General features: G+C 38.3%; 1 protein-coding gene and 1 pseudogene across 9 annotated transcripts in view; both read right to left on the minus strand.

Moving 5' to 3' along the window:
* The window catches only part of MIGA1 (mitoguardin 1), a 77,791-nt gene that overhangs the window by 16,660 nt on the left and 35,288 nt on the right, over positions 1 to 25,843 (minus strand). For 4 of the 9 annotated variants that reach the window (XM_070268811.1, XM_070268812.1, XM_070268815.1 and 1 more), the window contains exons 8-10: positions 12,010 to 12,110; positions 937 to 1,055; positions 601 to 673 (exon numbers count right to left, since the gene is read on the minus strand). In XM_070268811.1, the coding sequence (XP_070124912.1) occupies positions 601 to 673; positions 937 to 1,055; positions 12,010 to 12,110 (293 nt within the window). Of the gene's footprint in view, positions 1 to 600; positions 674 to 936; positions 1,056 to 8,496; positions 8,575 to 12,009; positions 12,111 to 25,843 lie in introns of all 9 variants that reach the window. The other 5 variants (XM_070268813.1, XM_070268810.1, XM_023641818.2 and 2 more) reach the window with 2 other exon arrangements.
* LOC102150435 (small ribosomal subunit protein uS17-like) lies at positions 6,284 to 7,593 on the minus strand (annotated as a pseudogene).

The following is a 25,843-nucleotide window of genomic DNA, read 5'->3' on the forward strand; positions in this document are numbered from 1 at the left end:
ATAAATAACCCTAATATAGTCAAGGCACTGTATGTGCACTATTTCAGCAGGCAGACCACAGAAAAAGTCCTAATTTACTCAAATAAAAAGAGCTCTTAAAACTTATAATCAAAAAAGATTAAAGGGAGATAAATCTGAATTTAAATTCTGTTCAATATTAGAAAGTCCAAAATAAACATTGCATAGCCCTAATATACAGGAAAATAAAGATAATTTTGTTGTTAAATGACCTTATTTCATTTTAGGAAATCAATGATTTTACAAGTGATTCAAATAAAAAACAATCTAGAATACACACTAATTGATAATAAGAAAGAAGATTTTTCTTTTAAGCAGCCATTTGTACACATCCGCATCATCGAAATGTCCTGTTTTGACAAAGTATGGTGGGACTGGGAAGCTGTGGGAGAGGACAATGATAAATGAAGAAAAATGAGGGGAAGCAGCAGGCAGGCAGAATAAACTTAGCAGACTTGATATTCGCCATTAGGAAGAAGGATAATAAAGAGCAAAGAGCTGTCCTGTTTTTATGCAGCTGGACTCTACAGCATGGGGGGTGGTGAGCGGCTGGGTGAAGTCACTTAATGTTAAAAAAAATACCTGAAAAGCCTGTCGAATACAGTGAAGTTTGGCAAGAAAATCACTGTCTCCTAGGCACTCCAACATTTCAGTTCTACGTAATAAACAGGGAGACAACTGTTAAACTGCATTCAAGGTCAAGCTGACTACAAATCTGGACTCAAACAGGGCTTAACCTCAGGACCTTAATACAAAACACATGTCTTTTCAATACTGACAAAACACGTAAAAAAAATTATTTTTGAGCCTAAAAATATATTTTCCTCTAGTCTCATAAACATTTTTAATAAATATCACACAAGCATAGCAACTGCACCTTAATATTTTTCATAAACATAAGCAAAACTGAAATGGTACCTAAGCACTCTTGAGTAAATTTTTCCTTCTTCGACTAAATGCATGGCTTCTTCATAAAAAGGGCAGTGGCAGAGAGACTCCAGACTGTAGGTATGCCGCACTTCTCTGTGTTCTGCAAGCTAAGGATACAGTGTGTTAAAGCTGACTACACCGATAGGAGAAGGAAAGCTATGATACATAGAAAATAGGATCTTGCTAACATCAAAATACACTCAATTTGATTAAACCATAAAAATCCTGCAATAAGATTTTACAGCTCCTGAGATCTGAATTCAGCTAGTAAGATCAAAACTCAGTTGTAAAATAGAGTAAAACTTTCTACCAGTTTAGATCATTTCTAAGCCAACTACTTAAATCCACAGAGTGCACAGAAAAGCGGTATCTTACAGTTCACCACCAAGAATAACTGAACACGAAGCATTGAAAGAGAAAGAAGGATTTTATCATCCAAAGAATGGTTAAAGTATTATGATTCAACATTGAAAATGAAGTAAAACCTTCTACAAAAACACTGAAATAATCTCAATTTGGCTAATTCTAAGGAAATTTTTCTTATATGTGGCTTTGTTTAACCTTTGTGTAACTGAAAAATAGTCATGCCCCTCTGGCTAGCATAACTTAACTCTACAAATGAAATTCCAGTCTTTTGACAGTTCATTAAAAAACAACTGCAAACACTAAGCTAAGCAAGAAACCTTTAATTTTACTTCCCAATACCAGGTGATCCATTTACATGGCATGTTGTAGGGGTTTTTGTTTTTTAGTAATAGCTTTATTGAGATGTAATTCACATAACATAAACTTCACCCTTTTAAGTACAGAATTCAGCGGTTTTTAGTATATTGACTGGGTTGTGCAATTAGCACCACCTTCTAATTCCAGAATACTTTTACCACCTAACAAGAAACCCCTGCCCATCAGCAGTCGCTCCTCATCCCCCTTCTCTTCAGCCCCTGGAAACCACTCATCTACTTTCATCTCTCTGGAGTTTCCTACTCCGGAAACTTCGTATAAATGGAATCAAACAATATGTGGCCTTCTGTGTTGGGCTCCTTTTACTTAGCGTGATGTTTTTAAGGTTCTTCTACGATGTAGCAAGTATCAGTACTTCCTTCATTTTTATGGCTGACTTGTATGGATAGAGCACATTTTGTTTATCCATTCCTCAACGGACAGACATTTGGGTTGTTTCTGCTTTTTGGCTATCACGAGTAAGGCTGGTCTGAACATTTGTGTACACATTTCTTATGGTTTCACTTCTCTTGAGTATACACCTAAGAATGAAAGGGTCAGATGGCAACTCTAATGTTTAACTCTCTGAGGAACTGCCACACTGTTTTGTAAAGTGGCCCCACCATATTGCATTCCCACTAGTGACGTATGATGATTCAAATTTTCCCACATCCTTGCCAACAACTGCTGTTGTCCATCTTTTTTTATTATAGCCACCCTAGTGGGTGTAAAGTGGTTTAATTTCTCCAATGACTCATGATGTCGAGCATCTTTCATGTCCTACTGGCCCTTGTTTGTCTTCTTTGGAGAAACATCGATTCAAAATTGGGTTTGCCTATTTTTAAATTGGGTTATTTTTCCATTTATCATTGAGTTGTAAAAGTCCTTTACATATTCTGGATATAAGCCCTTCATCAGATATATGATTTACAAATATTTTCTCCCATTCTACCGTCTTTTCACTTCCTTGCTGGTATTCTTTGAAGCGCAAAAGCTTTTACTTTTGGTAAATTCCAATTAATCATTTTTTTCTTTTGTCTGCCGTAACATTTACCTCTTGCTTGTGCAGAACATCAAGGTCTGCCAGAGATGAGGGGTTAGGGCCTTCCAAAGAGTTTCCTGGACAGATGCACAGCCCCGCACGTGCTCGTGGCCTTCTAGATTCCCAGGAACATGTTGGAGCTTTTCAAAGCCCCCTGTTAACATCTCACTGCCCTATTTTTCCTTTTAAGTTTTTTGGTCAGCCTCTTATTAGCCCTAACTGGTATCACCAGCTCAGGCAGCTGTGACGATAAACAACTGTCACTGAGGGTTGTCAATACAGGCCCAAGGGGTAAAACTTCTCGCACAGAGGAAGCTCTAAGTCCAGTCAAGTGCAGACAAGGCCTGAGAATGGAGCTCTGCCGGGAGCTGCCACACCGGTCAAAGGGGGAGGAGTCTCTAGGGACGGGGCTTTGGGAGAAGCTCTAAAGCCACTGAATTTCTTCCGGTGGCTGCTGCGCCCCTGGTTTTCACAGTTATCACAGTTGTGAAGTTGTAGGTTTTCAAGCCTACTGTGGAGAGAAGGATGGGAATAGAGCAAGTTAAAAATCCACAAAGTTCACTGTTCTTACGGAGAGTCAGCCATTTTCTTGAGTAAATGCTCCCTGAATTTTTGCGAGTCTTTCATTAATTTTCAGAGTTCTGAAATTTTTGATTTTGACAATTTTTTAACAATGTTTTCATTGCTTTTGTGGAGGAGATTCTTACTCTACTCTTCTGGAAGTATTTCTCCATGCACTTCACATGCACCCAGAGCTGCGCTAAATACTTTCACTTGATTATCTCATTTAATCTTTACAGCAACTCATATAGTCAGTACTATTATAATCCACATTTTATAGATAAAGAAACAGAGATTTAGATCAGCAGGAACTTGCACCAAGTAGCACAACTAAATGGTAGAATTTAAACCCAGGCATTTATTCCAGAGCTTATACTCTTAAATATCAAACTATATACGTCCCTGTCAGCCTTCTCCAAAAGCCAAGGGGAAGCAGTTTAAGCATCAGCAATACTTAGGATAGTATAAATATGTCTGTTGGAAGAGGCAAAAAAAAAAAAAGAAGAAAAAACTAAACAGAAATGACAATATCTGACACTATAAATTCTCTGTTAAGTAATATTTCTCCTCATATTTTAAGGAAAATATAGTATTTTAAAGGCAAAGTGGTTTTGAGGTAAAAATAAAAAACCTAACAGGTTTAAAAATAACTTCAAAATTCTTTAGATATTAAATAGTTTAAAGTTCTGTACTACTGTCAAGACAAATAGGATCTATACACACCTACCAGTAGAGAAAAATCGAAGGAGGAAACTGGGGCTCCAATTAAACTCTCTATGTAAAATAATTTACACTAATAAGAACGAACAAATCAACAATGAGAGATTCCAGACTCAAGTCTTGATTTATTAGTCTACCTTGCTTCTTTGTTGGTTTAGCCAAAGTGATCATTTAAATAAGTCTCTTAAAATAGGCTTGCAGGTGTGAAAATACATCATATTGAAGATTTGATAGTAGCTAACATCATCATCAACTCCTCGAGACAATGGCAACTCAGAAACATTTATTTAAATCATGAACCTTAAAATTTTTTAAGCAAAAATGAAATCACTAAAATGATGGCTTAAATTCTCATTTTAGAATATATCCAATAGGAAGAATTTTTTGACAAAATTCCCAAAAACTTTTTAAAAGGTTTCAGGGGCTAGTCCCACAGCTGAGTGGTTGGGTTCGCGCGCTACGCTTCTGCGGCCCAGGGTTTCACCAGTTCCGATCCTGGGCGTGGACATGGTGCCGCTCATCAAGCCACACTGAGGCGGCATCCCAAATGCCACAACTGGAAGGACCCACAACTAAAAAGTATATATATACAACTATGTACTTGGGGGCTTTGGGGAGAAAAAGGAAAAATAAAATCTTTAAAAGGTTTCAGAAAAAGATTAACACTTTCTTGGAGCCAAGATGTTAGTTCAGAAGCAGAGGTCGGTAACACAGTTTAATCCCAGTATACGGAAACGTGCAATTTACCATGAAAAAGCACTTTTTTTTTTCTAGCTGAAACTTGAAATATCTTTTATTTCTAAATTATTCTTCCCTCAAAAGGGCACATTTCAAAAACTCATTTTAATATTTTCAAAAAGAAAAGTAATACTACACTGGTTTACACCAAAGCACCACCTCGCCTTATCAGTTACCTCCCGTAGCTCACAAGCACCACAAGAATGGCCAGGTCAGACATGAAGTCAGTCAACAATGACAACAGCAACACCAAAAATAGACCAAACAGATAAAACCCATCAATGAAGCAACCAGTGAAAGCAATGTTTTAGGATTAGCTGAAGATTTCAAACTTTTTTTTTCATCTGTTGCCAATCTTTTTTTTTTTCCTTCTGCTCTTTCTCCTTCTCCCCAAAGCCCCCCAGTACATAGTTGTAGATTCTAGTTGCGAGCGCCTCTTGTTGTGCTATGTGGGACGCATGTGCAGCATGGCCTGATGAGTGGTGCTATGTCCACACACAGGATCCAAACCAGCGAAACCCTGTGCTGCCAAAGCGGAGCGTGCAAAGTGAACCACTCGGCCATGGCGCCAGCCCCTCAAACATTCTTAATTACTCTTTCCTTGCCCTCCATGAGATGCAAGAGGGACTGGGCCTTATCTTCCTCAGCAAGCAATTACTGCTGAATGTGAAGTACTACTTTTTAAAGTCTCAATATTTTTTATTTATTATTATTACTTTTTTGCTGAGGAAGATTCACCCTGAGCTAACAGCAGTTGCCAATCTTCCTCTTTTTGCTGAGGAAGATTCACCCTGAGCTAACATCTGTTGCCAATCTTCCTCTTTTTGTATGTGAGCCAGTGCCACAACATGGCTACTGATGAGTGGTGTAGGTCTGCACCCCAGAACCAAACCCAGGCTGCCCAAGTGGAGCACACCGAACTTAACCACTAGGCCACTGGGGCTGGCCCAAAGTCTTAATATTTTCTAAAGGCTCTGAACAACCATGAGAGAAATGTCTACCGTCCCAAAACTATTGTAAGTTGGTTCATGAAACAGGCTAAGATCCATTTTACTATGGACTATTTTTTACATTTACATTTTCCTTTCAATCAATCACTGAAAATTACAAACAGGACTTAAAGTTAAAGAAAGTAGGCTGATATTATCCCCTAACTCACTAATAGAAAAGAAATAAAAAAGGAAATAAACACACAACACCCTTCAAAATGGCCCTCAATGATTCACTGAACAGGGCTAACCTGTGTAACCAACAGCATATTGTAGGAATGATAGAGTGTGATTTCTGAGGCTAGAACGTAATAGTCACTGCTTCCATCTTCCTTTCTCTTGGATCACTTCCTCTGGGGGAAGCCAGGTGCTGTGAAGATACTCAAGCAGTCCTATAGAAAAGTCCATATGGTAAGCAGCTTCAGTTTTCTGTCAACAGGTAGCACCAACACCCCACTCATGTAAGTGAGCTGTATTGAGCACACATTCTCCAGCTCCAGTCAAGCCTTCAGATGACCACAGCCCTAGCCAATATACTCAACTACAGCTTCACAGAAGACCTCAAGCCAGACCCACCCAGATGAGCCACTTTTGAATTCTTGACCCTCAGAAATAATGAGATAATAAACGTTTACTGTTGCTGTTTTTGAATGAGAAAATAACTTGGTTTTGTTTGGGAGAAAGGGCAGGTGTCCAGTCTCAGAACTTCTGGAATTGCTTCATGGTGCTAGCAGCCTTGGTGACCTTGAGCATGTCGTAGCACATGGTCTTGCTCAGGGGCTGGCACTCACCCACAATGTCACTGATCTAGATGTCCCTGAAACAGAGGGACAGGTGCATGGACATGTTCTTACGGCAATTCTCGAAGCAGCTGGACTTTTGGATGTAGTAAAGGTAGTTCCTGAAGATGACAATGGTTCTCTGCATCTTCACCTTGGTCACCGTGCCAGACAGGACCTGCCCTCGGATGGAGACATTACCAGTACAGGCCACTTCTTGTCAATGTAGGTGCCCTCACTGGCCTCTTTAGGTGTCGTGAAGCCCAGACCGCTGTTCCTGTAGTACTGCAGGAGCTTCTTGCCAGTTTCTCCCAGCAGGACCCTCCTCCTATTTTGAAAGATGGTTGGCTGCTTTGGCAGGCATGCTCAGTCCAGGAGTCACTCCTTACCTAAGACATGTGGCTTTGGAATTACATACCACAACAGGCTCCCTGGATTAGCCGTTAGGGCTCAGTTCTCACAGGACTAGCCCTAAGGCCCAAGACCTCCAGAAAACCACCCCATAAACCTCGAATTTTAAGAAGATAACTTCTAAAACACCTAAGCCTCCATTAAGCCCCAAGTACGGAAACCCCAGGATTTAAAAGGCTCTAACCTAGATTAACACACAAACATATGCTCCCTGCCTGACTTAATCCATAGGAAATCGAGGACCCCTGGAATTAACCCCCAAACTGGGGCACAGGATACCACTTTCCAGAATGTGCCCCTGAAGCCCAGGGCAGGCCCCAGAGCCTTGGCCCTGAGCCCACATCTGAATTTTTACATGTTTTAAGACACTAAGTTTTAGGTAATTTATTACAAGATAACTAATATAATCGTGGAAACAACACTAACAGCAAAATAAAGACAGACAAATTTCTAAAAACTAGAAAGCAAATGGGAGTGTGTGGACAGATGAGAAAGAAGAGGAAGCAACAGTCCAGAATAAGATCAAGAGGGGATATCGTCAAGGGGAGATACTGCTAAGGAGCGCCTCAAAGAGCTCCAGGCCTCGAGTCGGCAGGTACGAGGGCAGGAGTGAAGAAGAGGGGTTAAAAACAGGAGATTCAATGAAATTCTGAGTCCAAACAACTGCAGTCGCCCCACACCTCATTCTACTCCCTGCTCCTTTCTCTCCATCTCTGAACAGGGCGACGGCTTGCAAATTTTCAAGCAGAGAACATTCCTCTTTAAAAATTATTTGAACTACCTTGGGAGAGTAAGTCTTTCAGGGTGAGTGATGGGCCTCCCAGAGCGAGGCCCTCTTCACTCTGTATCCAGGGGCACCCTGCCTACTCTGTCTCCAGACCACTGATCCTAAGGAAAAGCCTGCCAATCATCAACCTCAAAGAAGTAAACTGACCCTGTTAGCCCTCCTGGTCACGCACTCATGGGAGAGACAAACAGAAAACAACTCTGTAAACCCGTACTCTCCACCTACGAAAATCAACCTAGTCACCAACGAAGCCTCCACATTGAGAGGAAACCGTCAGCACAAGAACGAAAGCCCCAGAGAACACAGAAAGTAAGACAATTCAAGAAACAGAAGAGAAATTGTAAATGGTAGAGATAGCCCTCCCTTTTCAGATTACGATTATTCTCAATGTTTATCCTTGTCACTTTGTATATTATTATTAGTGTATGACTGTGGATTGCTGTAAATGAATGCTATCAAGCCAGAGAGGTGGGGATAGCAAAAGCTTTCCAAGCTCCCATTTAGAGAATGAGTAGAGGTATCTGAATTATAAGAAATAAAATTTTCCCTTTAAAGAGCACTTTACAATTTATATATTAAACACACAAACACACATAGCATAGTGGTATATCTAAGAAATCGGAATCTACAGCTTAAGATTGCTCTCTGCAATATTAGTTTCCACCTATTAAATGACAATCTCTTTAACAGATGGCAAAGTTCGGGAGCGCTCAGTGCAGTGGTATCCTAATGTGAAAAAGACTTCAGAACCTGAAAACATTATGCCAAGTGAAAGACTGTCAAACGGGAAAGATCATACACTGTATGACTCCACTTGTAGGAAATGTCCCGAATAGGCACGTCCATGGAGACAGAAGGCAGACGAGCAGTTGCCGAGGGCTGGGGGAGGAGAGAAGGGAGTGATCACTACTAGGCGGCAGTTTCTTTTTGGGGTGATAAAAATTTCCTGTTGTACAACTCCTTGAATATACTAAAAACAACTGAATTGTACACTTTAAAAAAGTGAATTTTATAGGATGTGAGTTATATCTCAATAAAATTATTATTTAAAAAAGGCTTTTCATAGAAAAAAGGCTGTGGTTCCAAATCAATGTTTGGCAAAGCTTACACAGGAAAGTCTTGTGAATCACTTGTACAAATGACTGGCCGAGCTTAGAGGAAAGCCTACGCCAGGGCTTGTTTTAATCTAAATAAGCAAGAAATCTTTCTGGTAATTCTGAAAAAAGCTTTCAAATGATCACAAACTGTTTGACTTCCCCAACTAGTTCTGATCTTATTTTCTTAATAACTTTCTTCATTAAAATAGTTTTCCCTAGGCGCCAGCCTTGTGGCATAGTGGTTAGGTTCATGTGCTCCACTTTGGTGGCCCAGGGTTTGCAGGTTCAGATCCTGGGTGCGGACCAATGCACCACTCATCAAGCCATACTGTGTCGGTATCCCACATACAAAATAGAGGAAGATGGACACCAATGTTAGCTCAGGAACGATCATCCTCAAGCAAGAAGAAGAAGATTGGCAATAGATGTTAGCTCAGGGCCAATCTTCCTCACCAAAAAAAAAAAAAGAAGAAAACGCAAATGGCCAACAGGTATATGAAAAAGTATTCAACAGCACCCATCACGAAGGAAATGCAAATCAAAACCACAACGAGGTATCACCTCACATCTGTTAGAATGGCTATTATCAAAAATACAAGAGATAAGTGCTGGTGAGGATGTGGAGAAAAGGGAACCCTGGTGCATTGTTCTTGGGAATGTAATTTGGTACTGCAACTACGGAAAACAACGTGGAGGTTCCTCAAAAAATTAAAAACAGAACTACCATATGATCCTGCAATTCCACTTCTGGGTATATATCCAAAGGAAATGAAATAACTATCTTGAGATACCAGCACTCCCACGTTCACTGCAGCATTATTCACAATAGCCAAGATATGGAAACAACCCAAGTATCCATTGACAGGTGAATGGATAAAGATGATGTGATGTGTGTGTGTGTGCATATATATATATGTAGAGAGAGAGAGAGAGAGAGAGAGAGACCATATATATATATACACACACACATATTTATATATATATACAATGGAATATAATTCACCCATAAGAAGAAATCTTGCCATTTGTGACAATATGGACGAACCCTGAAGGGAAGGCATTATGCTAAGTGAGATAAGTCAGACGGAGAAGGACAAATACTGTGTGATTTCACTTACATGTGGAATCTGAAAAAGCCAAACCCATAGAAACTGAGAGTAGCATGGTGGCTGACAGGGGCTGGGGGGTGGGGGAAATGGGGGAGATGTCAGTCAAAGGGTACAAACTTCCGTTAGAAGACGAATGAGTTCTGGGGATCTAATGTACAGCAGGACAACTATACTTAACAATACTATAGTATATACTTCAAAGTTGCTAAGAGAGTAAATCTTAAATGTTCTCACCACACACACAAGAAAGAATGGCAATTATGTGAGAGATGGAGGTGTTAACTAACATTGTGGTAATTATTTCAGTATATATGTGTATCAAAAATCATTACATCGTACACCTTAAACTTACACAATGTTATATGTCAATTACATCTCAATAAAGCTGGAAAAAAAATAAAACATCAAGAAAAAGGGACAGAAAGAAAAGCCTGTCTATATCAAATAGTAAAAGTAAGAGGAAATAGCTGTTCCATAAAAAACATAAATATATTCTGTGTATTGCAAACTTACAAGTATAAAAATATAAGGAAAAACAAACAGTTTAGGAGATGATACTGTAAGCAACAGCCAAAATATACATATTTAGAAAAATCTTGAGAGAATGAAAGATTATGGTCAGCACAGCTTTAAAAAAAGCAGAATCAAGGGGCTGGCCCCATGGCATACTGGTAAAGCTCAGCATGTTCCACTTTGGTGGCCTGGGTTCATGGGTTTGGATCATGGATGGGGAGCTACACCACTCGTCAGCCATGCTGTGGCAGCGACCCACATATAAAGTGGAGGAAGACTGGCAGAGATGTTAGTTTATAGCTAATCTTCCTCAAGCCAAAAGAAGAGGAAGACTGGCAACAGATATTAGCTCAGGGGAAACCTTCCTCAGCCAGAAAAAAAAAAAGCAGACTCAAGGCTTAGGTACAGGGTATTGGAATATCTAAAGTTTTCCACACAAAGCATGAATTCACACATCAATTACAGATGTGTGATACCATTTCCATGAAAAAAAGATAGCACTAATCTCCAAAATCGACCATAAAAATGAAATTATGCTAAGATAAAATTGGCCATATGTGATTTTTAAAACTGTTTTAAGTAGGAAGAATTATAAAAAGATGACCACTTTGCAAGTATTCTCTTTTAATATAAAATTTAAATCTCAGTTGTAAGCAAATTACACATAAATTTATAATTCAGTAATTATAAAACCACTGTTTACACATTAGAGTATTTATAGTTAGCCTTCTCTGCCTACTTATATACCACACACGTTTCTTTTCTTACTACAAAATTACAATCATGCCCTCTATAAAGCTTTACATACCCCTCTTTGCACTTAATACATATTCCCATGTCATTAAAAATGACTGGAAACATGTTTATGGCATTACAATATTTCAAATTATGGATGTACCATAATTTGGCATTAGACTGTTTCCAGTTTTTCTTTTCTTTTTTTTTTTTAAAGATTTTATTTTTTTCCTTTTTCTCCCCAAAGCCCCCCGGTACATAGTTGTACATTCTTCGTTGTGGATTCTTCTAGTTGTGGCACGTGGGACGCTGCCTCAGCGTGGTTTGATGAGCAGTGCCATGTCCGCGCCCAGGATTCGAACCAACGAAACACTGGGCCGCCTGCAGCAGAGCGCACGAACTTAACCACTCGGTCACGGGGCCAGCCCCCTCCAGTTTTTCTTTAATATTAAAACGCCACAGTGAATATTTTTATATATAAATCTTTGAATTTGAGCACCTCCTTGGAAAAAAATATCTAGAAGTACAATTTCTAAACTAGAGAATCTGAACGTTTTTAAGACTCTTGATATAAGGTGAAATGCTTTCCATTAAGATACTTACCTGCTTCACTCATAATGCACAGGATATGAAAACGCCCACCTAAAGTACATGTTTACACGTCTATCTTTCTAAAGAGACTACAAGCTTCCGTGGGAACATATATTCCTGTTATACTCATATTTGTATCCTGGTATCTGCCACATAGTAGATGCTAAATAAATGGCTACTGAACTGAATTACAGCACAATGTCACAACTGTACTTCTCCAGCTGAAAAAGAATGAGAAATCGCCATTAGGTAGGACATACATGTCCTACCTCTGCTGCTGAAGCAAAGGAGTCGGTTGATGCGATGCTCAAAGTGTCTCGCAGGCCAAAGTCATCTACATTCCCCTTCATGGTGATATCTGTATCTTTATCTGAAAAATAAAAGATGAAAATTTGAGAAATTGATATGCTTTATCACCGCCATATTTCATACTCTTTAGCTGGTTTTGATTTTGTTTTTGTTTTGCTTCAGTCTTTCTTTAGACTACTGGAATCTAAAAGGAAAACACAAATCAACGGCATATAATCTGACAAGACTCTCAAATCTGTATTCACTGTTTAGCTGATTCTGAAACACCGCCATACAGAGGAGAAAGTGCTGAAAAGCAGACATTTTTACTGTAAAAGGGATTAAACTTAATTTCAGATTTAAAAAGCTTTTGAGTAGATAATAACTTAAATTGGTGTATAACAACTGAGTTGGATTATCTACCATACATGGTAAAATCAGCATATACCACAGATAGTTTGAAACAAAGCAATTTAGTTGCAAGTGGCGTTGCCCAAATTGGGTGAACTGGTAGGTTCCATTCAAGTTAAATGAACTACTAACATAAAATCTTGTCTAGCCAGTAGACTTGTATGAGTGGATCAATTAAAACAATTCAAGAAGATACATCCGAGTTCTTCAGTCTTTAAAGGCCTACTTTAAAACACTGAAAGGCCAAAAATGATCAGATCTGGTCCCTGACGTTTACTTTGCTTACTTGAGGGTCATATATACTTGCCCCAATGACTTTAAAGGGCTGAAAAAAGTTTAAATACATGTGAAAATGGTTAATCTGGCCAATCCAAGACAGCCTACCTACTAACACACAGCTCTCTGAACACGGGGGGCAGCATGTTCATACACTGTCATCAGGAATCTGTTAACCTTCAAGTTTCAAATAAACGTTTACTTGCTTACAGATGTGACTGCATCGTAGCAAACAACGGACGGATATGCTTCAAAATTCATCACAAATGTGAAAAGCAAAGAACAAAATATATACAGATTTTTCTTATTTTGATCCTCAATCTGCTAAATTTGTCAGATACTTTATCTTCTTTAAAAAGAAACCAGAAATCTCTTTGGCTTTCATTCATTCAAATTTCTAGTCCATCATTTTCCCCAAAATAAAGTTCATTGCCTTTACCAGAAATTTTCCAAGTCCTATTTAAAACCCCCAAACCACCAGAAAACACAGACATTTTGTGACTCTATACAGGAAGTGTAGATTTTTTAATCCAAACCGTTAATTTAGTTTAAATTCAAAAGTTTTGCAACCAATTTATATTCCAATCTCTAAGCCAAGCATAGAGCTAATAAGCTGTAATTGGTACAAGCTTCACTCCTATTAAGTATCAAAAATAACCATACATGGAGCATATTTTTTTCCTAGGTTATATTTGGTGGGACCATATTTGACATTTTAACCATTCATCTTCCAAGTTTAAACTATAATTGTTTTCAGATGAAGTTTACATCAATCCTTTTATTTATTTTTTTTAAAGATTTTATTTTTCCTTTTTCTCCCCAAAGCCCCCCGGTACACAGTTGTGTATTTTCTTAGTTGTGGGTCCTTCCAGTTGTGGCATGTGGGACGCCACCTCAGCATGGCTTGATGAGTGGTGCCATGTCCACGCCCCAGGATTTGAACCAGTGAAATCCTGGGCCACCGAAGCAGAGCACACAAACTTAACCACTCAGCCATGGGGCTGGCCCCTACATCAATCCTTTTAAAGTATCTAACTTGTCATCTTAAAATTCTTTTGCTACTCAAAGGCTATTAATGGAAGAAAATTTGAAGTTAAATTATTCTATTTTCAAAAATACATGTTTTTTTAGAAATTTAAATTTTTTCATCAAACTTGAGAACAAAACAACATAACTGCTTTACACTTATAAATAGCTATAAAACTGATATTTCTGGACATTCAATTATCCAGAAAAAAATCCCATTATTCTCTTTTCAGTGCATATATGATTTAAAAAATTGCACAAACTTTGAAATTATTTATAAAATTGAATAGGCATGTACAATTTTCAAACCTTTATCTTCTTAATTATTTTCCATTGTTACTATTAATTGTGCAAAAAGAAATCACAGTGCAATTTTCATTATGCCAAAGCACTTTTAAAGCAGGATTAAATTATAAGTCAATTAAGTTAAATCTTAGTTCCATAAGCCTTTTGCTATTTTCAGAGCAAAACACAGACATTTATCGTATGCCACTTTGCCTCTCAGACATTACCCGTGAGCTGTTACACGTCTGTTTTACTTCACTCAGCAGGAACCAGCCATTCAATGTCATCCAGATCAGTGACCATGGCTGTGATTTATTAAAAAAAAAAATCTAACACAGAAAAATGGCTCAGAGGAACTGGAAAGATTTACTCATTCCATCCAACTTCATAAACCACAGACCATACGTCTCATTTCAGTAATTGTTATGATTCCTGGAATGGCAGCTTAATAATTATGAAGAGAAATAATACATCTGTTTTTTAGATAAGCCAGTAAAAAGTATAAAGAAAGAATATTGGGCAATATCTCAAACTAACTGCTTTCATGCATCCAATTAAAACTTAAAATGCTCTTTCCAACAAGTATCAACTCTTGATTGTGGTATTGAAAGACAGGGACAGCATGGAAAATGGAAAACCAAGAGCTTCATCTTAGTCAATATTTTCAGAAACTTCTAACTGAATTTTTCTTAGCAGAAAAAAATGCTAAAAACACAATGAAATATCATTAAATACCTACCAGAATGATTAAATTGGAAAAAATGACAATTTTCTTTGTTAAGGATGTACAACAATGGAAACTCTCACACACCACTGGTGGAAATGACAATTGGTAGAACCACTTTGGAAAGTTTGGCATTATCTATAAAAGCTCAAGACTGCATTCTCTATGACCTAGCAATTCTATCCTGGACTGTGTTTTACAGAAATACATGCTTATATGCATAAGAATGTTCATAACAGCACTGTTTATAATAGCTCCAAACTGGAAAAAAACAACCATCTATCTATCATAGAATGCACAAACAAACTGTGGTACATTCCTACAATGAAATACTATACAACAATCAAAGTGAATGAATTCCTGCTACACTCAAGAATGTGGGTGAAACTCACAATATGTTGAGTGAAGAATTCTATGTATAATTTCATTCACATAAAATTCAAAAACAGGCAAAACTAAACTACAATGATCAGGACTACATACTTAGTTGGTAAAATTATAAAGAAAAGGCAGGAAGTAATTAGCACGAGCATCAAGACAGTGATTAGTTTTGGAGGTAGGTGGGAGGGGTACTGAATGCTAGGGATACAAGGGGACCTTCCAGAGAATTGACAATGTTTTATTTTATTTTATTTTATATTTTACTGAGGAAGATTAGCCCTGAGCTAACATCTGTTGCCACTCTTCCTCTTTTTTGGCTTGAGGAAGATTAGTCCTGACCTAACATCTGTGCCAGTCTTCCTCCACTTTATATATGCGCCACCGACACAGCATGGTTGACAAGTGGGGTAGGTCCACACCTGGGATCCAAACCCGCAAACCCAGGCCATTGAAGCACAGCATGTGAAACTTAACCACTCAGCCAACGGGCCAGTCCAACAATGTTTTATTTTTTGATCTACATGATAGTTACACAAGAGGGTGTGATAAATCGCTGTACTTTTCAGTTTTGTGCACTTTCCTCTAAAGGTCTAAACAGAAGGAAAGAAAACAATGTATCTATATATCTTGGCCCTAAATGGCTGAGAGTAGAAAAGACAATGAAATATTTCAACGTTGGCGGTGAAGTTGTAATTTATCATTAGACATGAATTTTATTCCCTGGTAAAAGCAGCATCAATAATGACTCTAGGTTTAAAAAGTCAAAAGATCTGATGAGTCCGCTAAGTATAACAGCAAGTTGAAAATAATTTATCTGCATCCTACAGGGAAACACCAGTAGTAGTAGCAGCAGAGATGAATGCCACATATATAACACTCACAACCTTTTTTCTTCTGGTTCATCAATTGTCCTTTGCTATTTAGCTATTGGTTTAGAATCTAAAGTAGAATGTTTAGGTGAGGATAATCAATTATTGGCGGTAAGAAAAGAGAAACTTAGAGATGCTTGCTATTTCATGACAAAAATAAAAGTGTGATGAAATTAATAAACATTTATTTTGCACTTATGACTTGCCAGAAACCAAGTTATATGCTTTACATATATTATCTCATAATTCTTTAAGTTAGGTAGTATTACTTTTTTCATTTTATGTTTCAAGAAGCTAGGGTACAGAAAGGTTAAGTAACCGGCCCATACTCACACAGTTAAGAAATGGAATGGCAGGATTCAAACCCAGGTCATCTGACACCAGATTCCATGCTATCAAACTATGGAGCTCAGGTGTCCAATTGGGCAGCCGCTAGCCACACGAGTCTACTGAGCACATGAAACGTGGCTAGTCAGAATTGAGGTGTGCTGTAAGTGTAAAATACACAATGCATTTTGAAAACTTTGTACTAAAATACATAAAATATCTTATTAAGTGGGCTTAAGAAAATATATTATTAAAATTAATTTCACCTCTTTCGTTTTACTTTTTCATGTGGCTACTAGAAAATTAAGTTTCATTTGTGGTTCACACTATACTTCTACTGTACAGAGCTGTTACGGATTCCTGTCTCATACCTTATCTACAGTGCAAAGAGCTTAACGAGTTCTTTACAGGATTCAGATTCAACTCACATTTTTTGAGTGACTACTACGAGCCCAAGGCATTCTGCTAAGTGCTTTCATAGACTATTTATTTCATTTAATATATGCAACTGTTAGATAAGAACAGCCTAATTATGTACAAGAATGCTTTATTGTAACTAGAACAAAAAAAGCCATTTTCCTATCAAAATCTTCAATGGCTCCTCGTCTGGTTTTCAAAGCTTTCCTTAATGTCTGTTCACCCTACCTCTCTAATCTTGTTTTCTATTAATTACTAAAAGACCCCTCAGCTTTGGCTGAGTATATTCACTCTACCCTCACTTGCCACGGAGAAGCGCAGTGGGCAACAGCTTGCGCTTTGGAGTCAGCCAGTTAGCATGTGGCTCCGGTCCCAATCCCAGCCATGCCACTTACTATCTAGGTAAACTGGGGATAACAATATTGATTTCAGAGTTGCCACAAAGATTAAGTGAGAGATTTTACGGAGGCATAATACTTGGTACACAGTAAGTGCTAAATAATTTTTCCCTGTTATTATTATTGCCATATGCATGCTTTACTTAAGCCTTTGGTTCCTCCTGCATCTCCTCCAACATATAAATTTCTCTCCTTCTGCTCCCTTGCCCCTGCTACCCAGGAACATACATTGTTTTATAAGGCAGCTTAAGTACTATCCCCTGCAAGTAACCTCCGAAAGTTCCTAATTTTTTGCTTCTATGTAAGGCAGTACAGCAAAAGTATTAAAACCATGGGTTCTGGAGGCAGGCAGCTTGGATTCAAATTCTGACTCTGCTACTTATTAGCTGTGTAACCTTGGGGAAGGCTCTTATCCTTTCCATTCCTCTATGTTCTCATTTGTAAAATGGGAATGAAATCTACGTCACCGAGCTGAGAGAGGATTAAATGAGTCAATACATGTAAAGGAAGCACTCAATAAATGTTAACTACTCATATTATTGTGCAAAAGATAAATATGTACCATTTAATGTGCTATGTGAATTTTTATTTAACTATTGCCTGAATATATAGCCTGTCTGTCCAGCTGGACTGGAACATCTTGAACGGATGGACTTTCTTGTCTTTTCTCTCTTCCCTTTTCTTTTTCTTTCATGTTTTTTCTGATGGTTCCTACAGTTCTCAATAGAGCACTGAACACAGATATTTGTTCATATAAACTCACTGAAACTTATTACAAATTGACCATCCCCAAGACGTGAAAATCCCAATTTTAAAAAGCCTCTAGTGTTTCTCCAGATCATTTTGCCTGTCATACAGCTTTAACTTGTTTTCAGAGCCCTGTTAAAACTCTTAAAACCCAGCCTTAAATTAATTAAACTTATGATACTATTTTGTAAACCTGAAATATGCAGCTTCAGCCCTTTAATGACTCATCATTAACCTTAGGAGTGCCTAAAAGAAAGCTTTCCACATAACTGGGTGATTATAAAAAATGTGCCACAAGTTACCTCACCGGCTCTCGGCGGAGTAGCTCTTTTCTTCCCTATCCTTTTAAAACAGTAAATCTAAAATTTGTTAATACTTTTTTTTACCTGTCTCAATCACCCAGAACTTTTAAAACATTCATGCAGAGACATAAACTCTGTTGTTCTTTGGAAGAACCCTGTAAGTACAATGTTTACTTTTAACTAAGCAGTCAAATATTTTAGGCCAAAAATCTGACTGGATTCAAGCCTTCTTCCTTCTTTCACAATCTCATAATTCACATATTACTTCAGTTTTTTTCCAAAGCAGAATTTGCTTGAAAGTTAAAAAAAGAAAAGGAAAAAACTAGAAGACACTTCAGCCCTGGAACTTGGAACTTCAGGCCTGGATCGATCCCTTTAAACCAGTCCAAGTGGGTTTTCTGCGTGTCTCACTTTAGCCATCCCTAGGCACATTCTATTTTCTGTTGCTCAGAAGGCATCAGGTCTATTTTAACCTCAGCATAGCCTAGTGGAGATTCCAAAGATGCCACTCTTCTTTTAAAATCCAGGCTGTCCACTGTGGATTTTATGACACCAGCAAAAAGAGGAAGCCTGCCAAACGTCTCAATGTCATCTGACTTCTATGTCAGCAGCTATTCTCCAGATGATTTTTAGCAGTTTAAATGTGATTTGGAACCTTGTCCTTCTACGGTTTTATTAAAAATGGAAAAGTTCCTGCTGCCGACAAGACAAGCTATTTTCCAAAGAGTCTGCTATAATCTGTTAAAATAATTAAGAAGTCTGGAAGACCACTGCTGCTCTTTGTGTATATTGTATGACTATCTGCTCCATCCATACTGTGGGCAAGTTTTTATTCTGAATTGCTTTAAAATGCTATAGCACAGCTTGAGAGAAAAAAAAGTTGAGTACAAAAATCAAAACCAATGTAATTTCAGAAAGTGAAAGAACTAAGAAAGCTAAGATAGGGTATTTTTTCGATTTTTCTCTCAATGTACCTTAATATTGAAAAGAGTGACAAAGAAATCCGCTGAAACAAAAGAAAGGAGAATGGATCAGCTCTTGACGTGTCATGACTTAGACGGCTTTGCCAACGTGAAGGAACGTGCGTACAAACGCGCCCGCTCCTGCGGCACTGCCCGTGAGGAGCTTTCTGTAACAGCTGGCTCTGGCTTCCCGTTTATCGAAAACTTGGCCTTGATTGGCCAATGCAACAACTGTGATTCCCAACTGGGAAACACAGCTGCCAATACACCTGCATCTCTACCTCTTTTTAGGAAAAGAAACAAGTGACTAGATAACCTAAAGTGGAGCAAAAAGAGATTAAGATTAGGTCTGCAGTTACGGAGACTTTAGCAGGGCCACTAGGAACAGGTGGTCACTCTGTACACTACACAAAGGGCTCTGGCCAAAGAGAGAAGTGGGGGCAGAAATCCAGTCCATATCCTGGGCCTGCATCTTCCTGGAGGAAGGTGAACCTTTTTCTCACAAAGGTGCCCTTCCCGACGAGTTACAGACCTTTTTCCACATCGCATACAGGCCCTGTCTGGGCTAGTGAAGGTCCTGGACTTAGAATCCAAGCCAGTAAGAGGTAACTTGAATACAAGAGATAACGGCAAGCAGCAGGAACGTCCCTTGCTTCTGGCGCCCCAGCAGTTTTCTTTATATTGCTTCCATTTCTGAACCTGTTTTGACTTAGGCTTCATTTTGTAGTATTATTAAACACTTTGAAATTAAGATTAGGAGCCTTAATGCATGGGAGGAAATTACTTGGCCAAATTTCTCATATATTCTGCAACTTGCACTCTGTATATTTAGAGGTCTGAGTATAAAAATTAAGCCTGTAATTCCTGTCTCTCCCCAGAAATAAACGCTCAGGGAGTTTATCTTCCAACCACAGTGATTCTGCAGGAAAGGAAAAGGGCAAGGTCTTAGAGCGTCAACTCTGGCAGTCTGACATTTGACTCAAGATGATAGGTTGAGGTATTTCTTCTCGATCCCAAGCTTTAACACACTGCTAAATGTTCTATCTGGCTGCTTACCAAAAAAAGAAGAAAGTCTCTCTAGCGGTCAGGAGGTCCCACTTTACAGCTTTTCCTACTCTCTGCCAGAGAATTTGTGCAGTCAGTACTAGGCTGGAAAAGTCTCTAATTTTCCCTCAGAGGATGTCTCACTGTCTCAATGAAATCCTCTGCATGAGAGCAGAAAGAAAGATAGATAAAATATTTAAACTGTACCAGTCAACCCTGCCATAATCTCCTGCAAACATATAAGCTTGATTATGACTTCTCATAATTCTCAGTGGCTCCCTTTCACCTAAAGGTACAACACAAGGACCTTCATGATTTGTCTCCTACCCACCTTTCCAGCTTCACTTCCCACCACTCTCCTACGTATATTGTGTTCCCAAGACATACCAAACAACTCACAGCTCCCTAAACAGGCTCCACTCTATGCCTTGAGCCATGCTGTTCCCTCCGCTTGGAATGCCTTTTCTCAACAGTCTTCCTGGCAGACCGTCCTTCTCCAAGTCTCTCCCGTGAAGCCTTCCTTGAGCTCCCCCGTGAATAATCACATCCTTTTCTTTGGTGTTTTCATAGCACTTTCTAAACACATTATTACAGCACTTACTGCACTGTTCTCTATAATTTTTTAATGCCTATCGCCAAAACTAGACTGTGTTGCCTAAAAGCAAGGATAAAATCTTCATCCTTGTCTCTCCACTGCTTTATACCATGGTTTGACATATATGAGGCAATCAAACGTTTGCTAAATAAATATTCCAGACCTAAGATTCTATGAGTTCATTCTGTTCTTTCTGTTATAAAGCAGCCTAAATACATATCTGAAATATGCAAAGCAATACTGTTAAGCTATGAAAATTCCTGGCTTGTTTTTAAGTGCTAAATTTGTTCCTGCACATCAGTATAAAAGAATCTCAAAGTCCTTTTGCTTCAGCCAAAAAAACAACATTTATCAAACTTATGGCTTCAGGGTTGCCTGCTAACACTGCTGTTGCAAATACACACTACCCTTTATAGAAAATGTAAGCATACAAACTATGAAGCCCAATTAATTTTAGAGGAAATATAAAGTGTAGATTAATAAGCTTGAACTTTATTTGTGTAAACCAGTATCAACAAAATAATGTCCCCAAGAGACTCTGAGCAAGCTTCATTTGTTGTTAATCAGGTTTATTTTTACACTGGTATTAAATTCAGCATTTTGGTCCTGCCCTAACAGCCTAACCAAAGTGAGTAAAGAATAATGTTGATTCCTGAATGTATCATCACTGAAATAAACTACCAAACCATGTAATGATGCATACCCTGCATGATATGATGATAACAGAAGTCTCCTAAAGTATAAATCATTCCCTTGGTATTAGGGTTTTTTTTAGGTTTTGGTGAGGAAGACCGTCCCTGAGCTAACATCTGTTGCGATCTTCCTCTTTTTTGCTTGAGGAAGATTGTCCCTGAGCTAACATCTGTGCCAATCTTCCTCTATTTTGTATGTGGGACACTGCCACAGCATGGCTGATGAGTGGTGTGTAGGTCCATGCCTGGGATCCAAACCCATGAACCCTGGTCCACTGAAGCAGAGCACGCTTAACCTTTTGACCACTACGCCACCAGGTTGGCCCCACGGTATTAGGTTTTAATCCCATCAATCTCTTACTAGTTCTTGTGATCAACTAAAGTCTAATTTTTACCAAAATAATTCAGATAATAATACAAATTTCTATTTAATATGAAAGATAAAATACTTTTATTGTATAATATTTGGTATGTACAAAAATTAAATATATACAGCATAAATGTGTATTTTGAATCAAAATACTAAAACATTTATGAATCTACTACCCATTTACAGCCACTTTTCAAAGAATTATTTACTTATTAAGGAAAAATAATATAATCATGCAGCAAACAGGACCGTACACATCTTCTTCTTACCTGATACTCAGGATATATGGGTCTCCAAATGAATTTCACAGACAATCAGATATTTCAGCAAAAGCAGCAGCAGATAACCAAAGACACCGCATGTCCCCAACCAGACCTGTTTACTTTCAAGTTCTTATCTTAGGCTCTTAAACAGGCTGAGGGCCCTTCAGTTGGGAAGTATGGGAAAGAATGGAGGTGGGAAGGACAAGTTAAAAGAAGAATCTTCTGCTTTGTGGAGGGAGCTTAGGCTGAGTCTCACGAAATAGCTCAGTATTGAGGTATATAATCACCTACATCACTTTCTAGCGGCTTCATATGAGTAAGCCAATCAGACCAGAAGCAACCTGAAGACAGGGAGTTTAGCCCTTATTTCATCCGAATTCTATCACATATAAGGCACACAGTAAACAGTTAAATAAACAGTCACAGTTGATTTTTTAAGCTATCATTTGTCTTAGTAGTCTTCACAAGTCCCCGCCATCAACTCTCCTGTATCTTACTAGGAGGCTATAGCAACAGGGGCACAGTCTTTTTTTTTTTTTTTAAAGATTGGCCCCCCTGAGCTAACAGCTGTTGCCAATCTTCTTTTTCTTTTTTCTGCTTTTTCTCTCCGAAATGCCCCCAGTACATAGTTGTATATTTTTAGTTGTAGGTCCTTCTAGTTGTGGCATGTGGGATGCCGCCTCAATGTGGCCTGATGAGTGGCAACCATGTCCGTGCCCAGGATCCAAACCAGCAAAATCCTGGGCAGCCCGAAGCAGAGGGTGCGAACTTAACCACTCACCCACGGGGCCAGCCCCAGGGGCACAGTCTTCGATTGTGTGTGGTGGGCCAGCTAAGTCATGGTCCTCCTTTCTACAGAGCTCTCTTCAGAGGCAAAAAGACTCTAAGAATCTACCCAGAGCAGTAAAGGGTGGGGGGAGGGGAGGGGAGAAAGCATAACAATTGGAAACAAAGAAATAAAAATAAACATGTCATCATCCACAGATATGTGGTCTAGATAAAAGTTCCAAAAGAACCTACAGACAAATTACTGGTGGTAGAACTAATAAGAGTTCACAAGGATTGCTGATAATATTCAAATGCAAATATCAACATTTTAGATACCAGCAAGAAAAAATTAGAAAACAAAAATTTTAAAAAGATGCCACGTACAATGATAGCAAAACTATAAGGGACCTAGGAATAAAGATATAAAGACCTCTATGGAGAAAATTATAAAAAATTATGAAAGACATAAACAACTTAAATGAAGAACCATACCGTGTTTGTGGATGGAAACATTAATATTATCAAAATGCAAATTCTCCCACAAGCTGACCTATAAACACAATGTAATAATCAAAATCCTCAGAGGGGTTTTCATCCACCTTGACACGCTGTCCAAACTTCACATGGAAAAGCAAAGCTAAGAACAGCCACAGCAATTCTTAGAAAGGAACACAGTGAATGGACTCAGTCTGCCAGGTGTCAAGACTCACTGTAAAACCATACAAAGCTACAGCAACACTTTGAAACCTGAAGGGACAGACTGCAAACAGAGCAAAATGGAGCCTCCAGAAAAGACACACATATAAGACAACTCGACAGATCAGAGAGGCACTTCAAATCAGTGAGAAGAGAACACATTTTCCAGTGAATGGTGCTGAGGCAACTACTTAACCAAATATTGATAAAAAAATAGTAAGGACACACATTACATTTAAAAAGTCAGCTCTTGGCAGATTAAAAACCTGAACATGAAAAGCAAAACTTTAAAACTTTCCAAATAAAATACAAAAGATTTCTCTTTACATCTTCTAAACAATACACAGAAACCATAAATTCATAAAGGAAAGATTGATAAATGTGGTAACACTAAAATTAAAAATCTCGGTACAACCAGAGAGACCTTAAACAAAATGAGGTTATGAGGAGGAACTCTCATACGTACTGCCAGTGGAAGTTTCAATGGGGACAAAGACTCTAGAAAGTGATTTGGTGCTATCTACTAAAGCTGAAGACCCGCATAATTGATAACCTCTCAATTCCACATCCATAATAGTGGCTGTCATTCTTGTTTATCCATGATCCAAAGTAAGAAATACATTCTGAAACCCAGTAGACAAATTTACATGAATACATAAAGGAAACAGAAGTTTCATAAAACTAATATATATGTATGTGTGTATATATGTGTGTGTGTACTGTACATACATGTTGTATGTATACGTATGTATGCATATACAGATATATATATAATGCACTCACTGAGATATATTTCTAATGCTGGCTGCAATCCACTAAACTGATTTCATGACCACTAATAGGTTATAACCTCCAGTTTAAAAAACTGTCCTACAGAAACGCCTATAAATATGCACAAAGAATCACAGGTGATCACGTTCATTGGAACATGATGTATATTAATTGTAAGTACAGGTTTATGATAAACAAGAGAGAAATAGAATCAGGAAAAGATTCATAGGTTACTGTAACTATACCTGCAATAATATAGTTCATTAGTTTAAAATCTGAAGCATACGTGGCAAAATGTTAGTATTTGATAAAACTTTTAATATTCTCTATACATTTCTTTATGCTTGGGCTTTCACTTTGTAGAGAAGAAAAAGGCATGAGAACTTAAAAAAAACAACAACGAACCTTACAGCCATAGAGACTTGACAATCCTCCACAGAAAGGAAAGGAAAAAGGAATAAAAGCACCAATAGTTTTTGCAACTTTTATATAGAGAAATAAACTTACTGGTAGCAGCACTGTAACCATATATTGAAGGTTTAAATGAAAACAGCCATGAACCATACATTGTATTTCCCTCACATCCTTTAAAGAAATTAGTTTTGGTTAAATTTCCACTTCACTGAAAATAAACTAAAGTTCTATATTTAACAATAAACTGAAATTATAATACCAATTTACTTAAAATTATTGCAGAAAATCTTAATGTCATCCATTGTCTCTCTCCACCTAACCATCCATGTATCTATATATTACTTGAAAGGCCTCTTAAACAGAAATGCACTGAGAATCACCTCTAGAACTAAGAAATACATATGTATTTCACAGGCCCACCCCCCAAGTTTCCATTTCAAACTCAGCAGATCTGGAGCAAAGCCTAGGAATCCACGTTGTTGAAAAGCTACAAAGGTGAGTCTGATAAAGATCTTGTTAAGTCCCACAGACCTACTGAGAGTCTAACTACAGAAAAGCCACAATATCAGGCAGTGAAAGGAACAGAATTAAACACTCCATCCGCCCACAAGGAGCTTAAGGTCTAATATAAGAGACTGGGTATATACATAAATAATTATAATGTCCTGTCGAAAGTAACCAATGCCATTGAGGAAACCATTAAACCTCCCACAAATTCATATTTTAAATGAGACTTCCACTCCATCCTCCAGGAAGAAGCTATACTGATACAACAGTTTATGTTGCTCCCTTCACCTCTTCATTTGGTCCTCCTTATGAGAAGTGTAACTTAGCTAATGCAGAGAACCTGAGTACCATTTACGGACAGAAGAAAATGAGATGAGTCATCGTTCACTGCATGGCTCCCGGTGTGCACCGGTGTTTGCTCTATTTCTCTCTCAAGTCTTCTAGAGAAAGGTCTAGGTCTGCAAACCCATCACTTTAGTGCTGGATCTCACTCTTCTGAGCTGGACAGAGTGATGGTAGGGATTGCAAGGCAGGCAGGGAATCCTTACACAGCTGGCTGGGTAAGCGTGC

The sequence above is a fragment of the Equus caballus genome, chromosome 5 (assembly GCF_041296265.1).
Source record: "Equus caballus isolate H_3958 breed thoroughbred chromosome 5, TB-T2T, whole genome shotgun sequence".
NCBI lineage: Eukaryota > Metazoa > Chordata > Mammalia > Perissodactyla > Equidae > Equus > Equus caballus.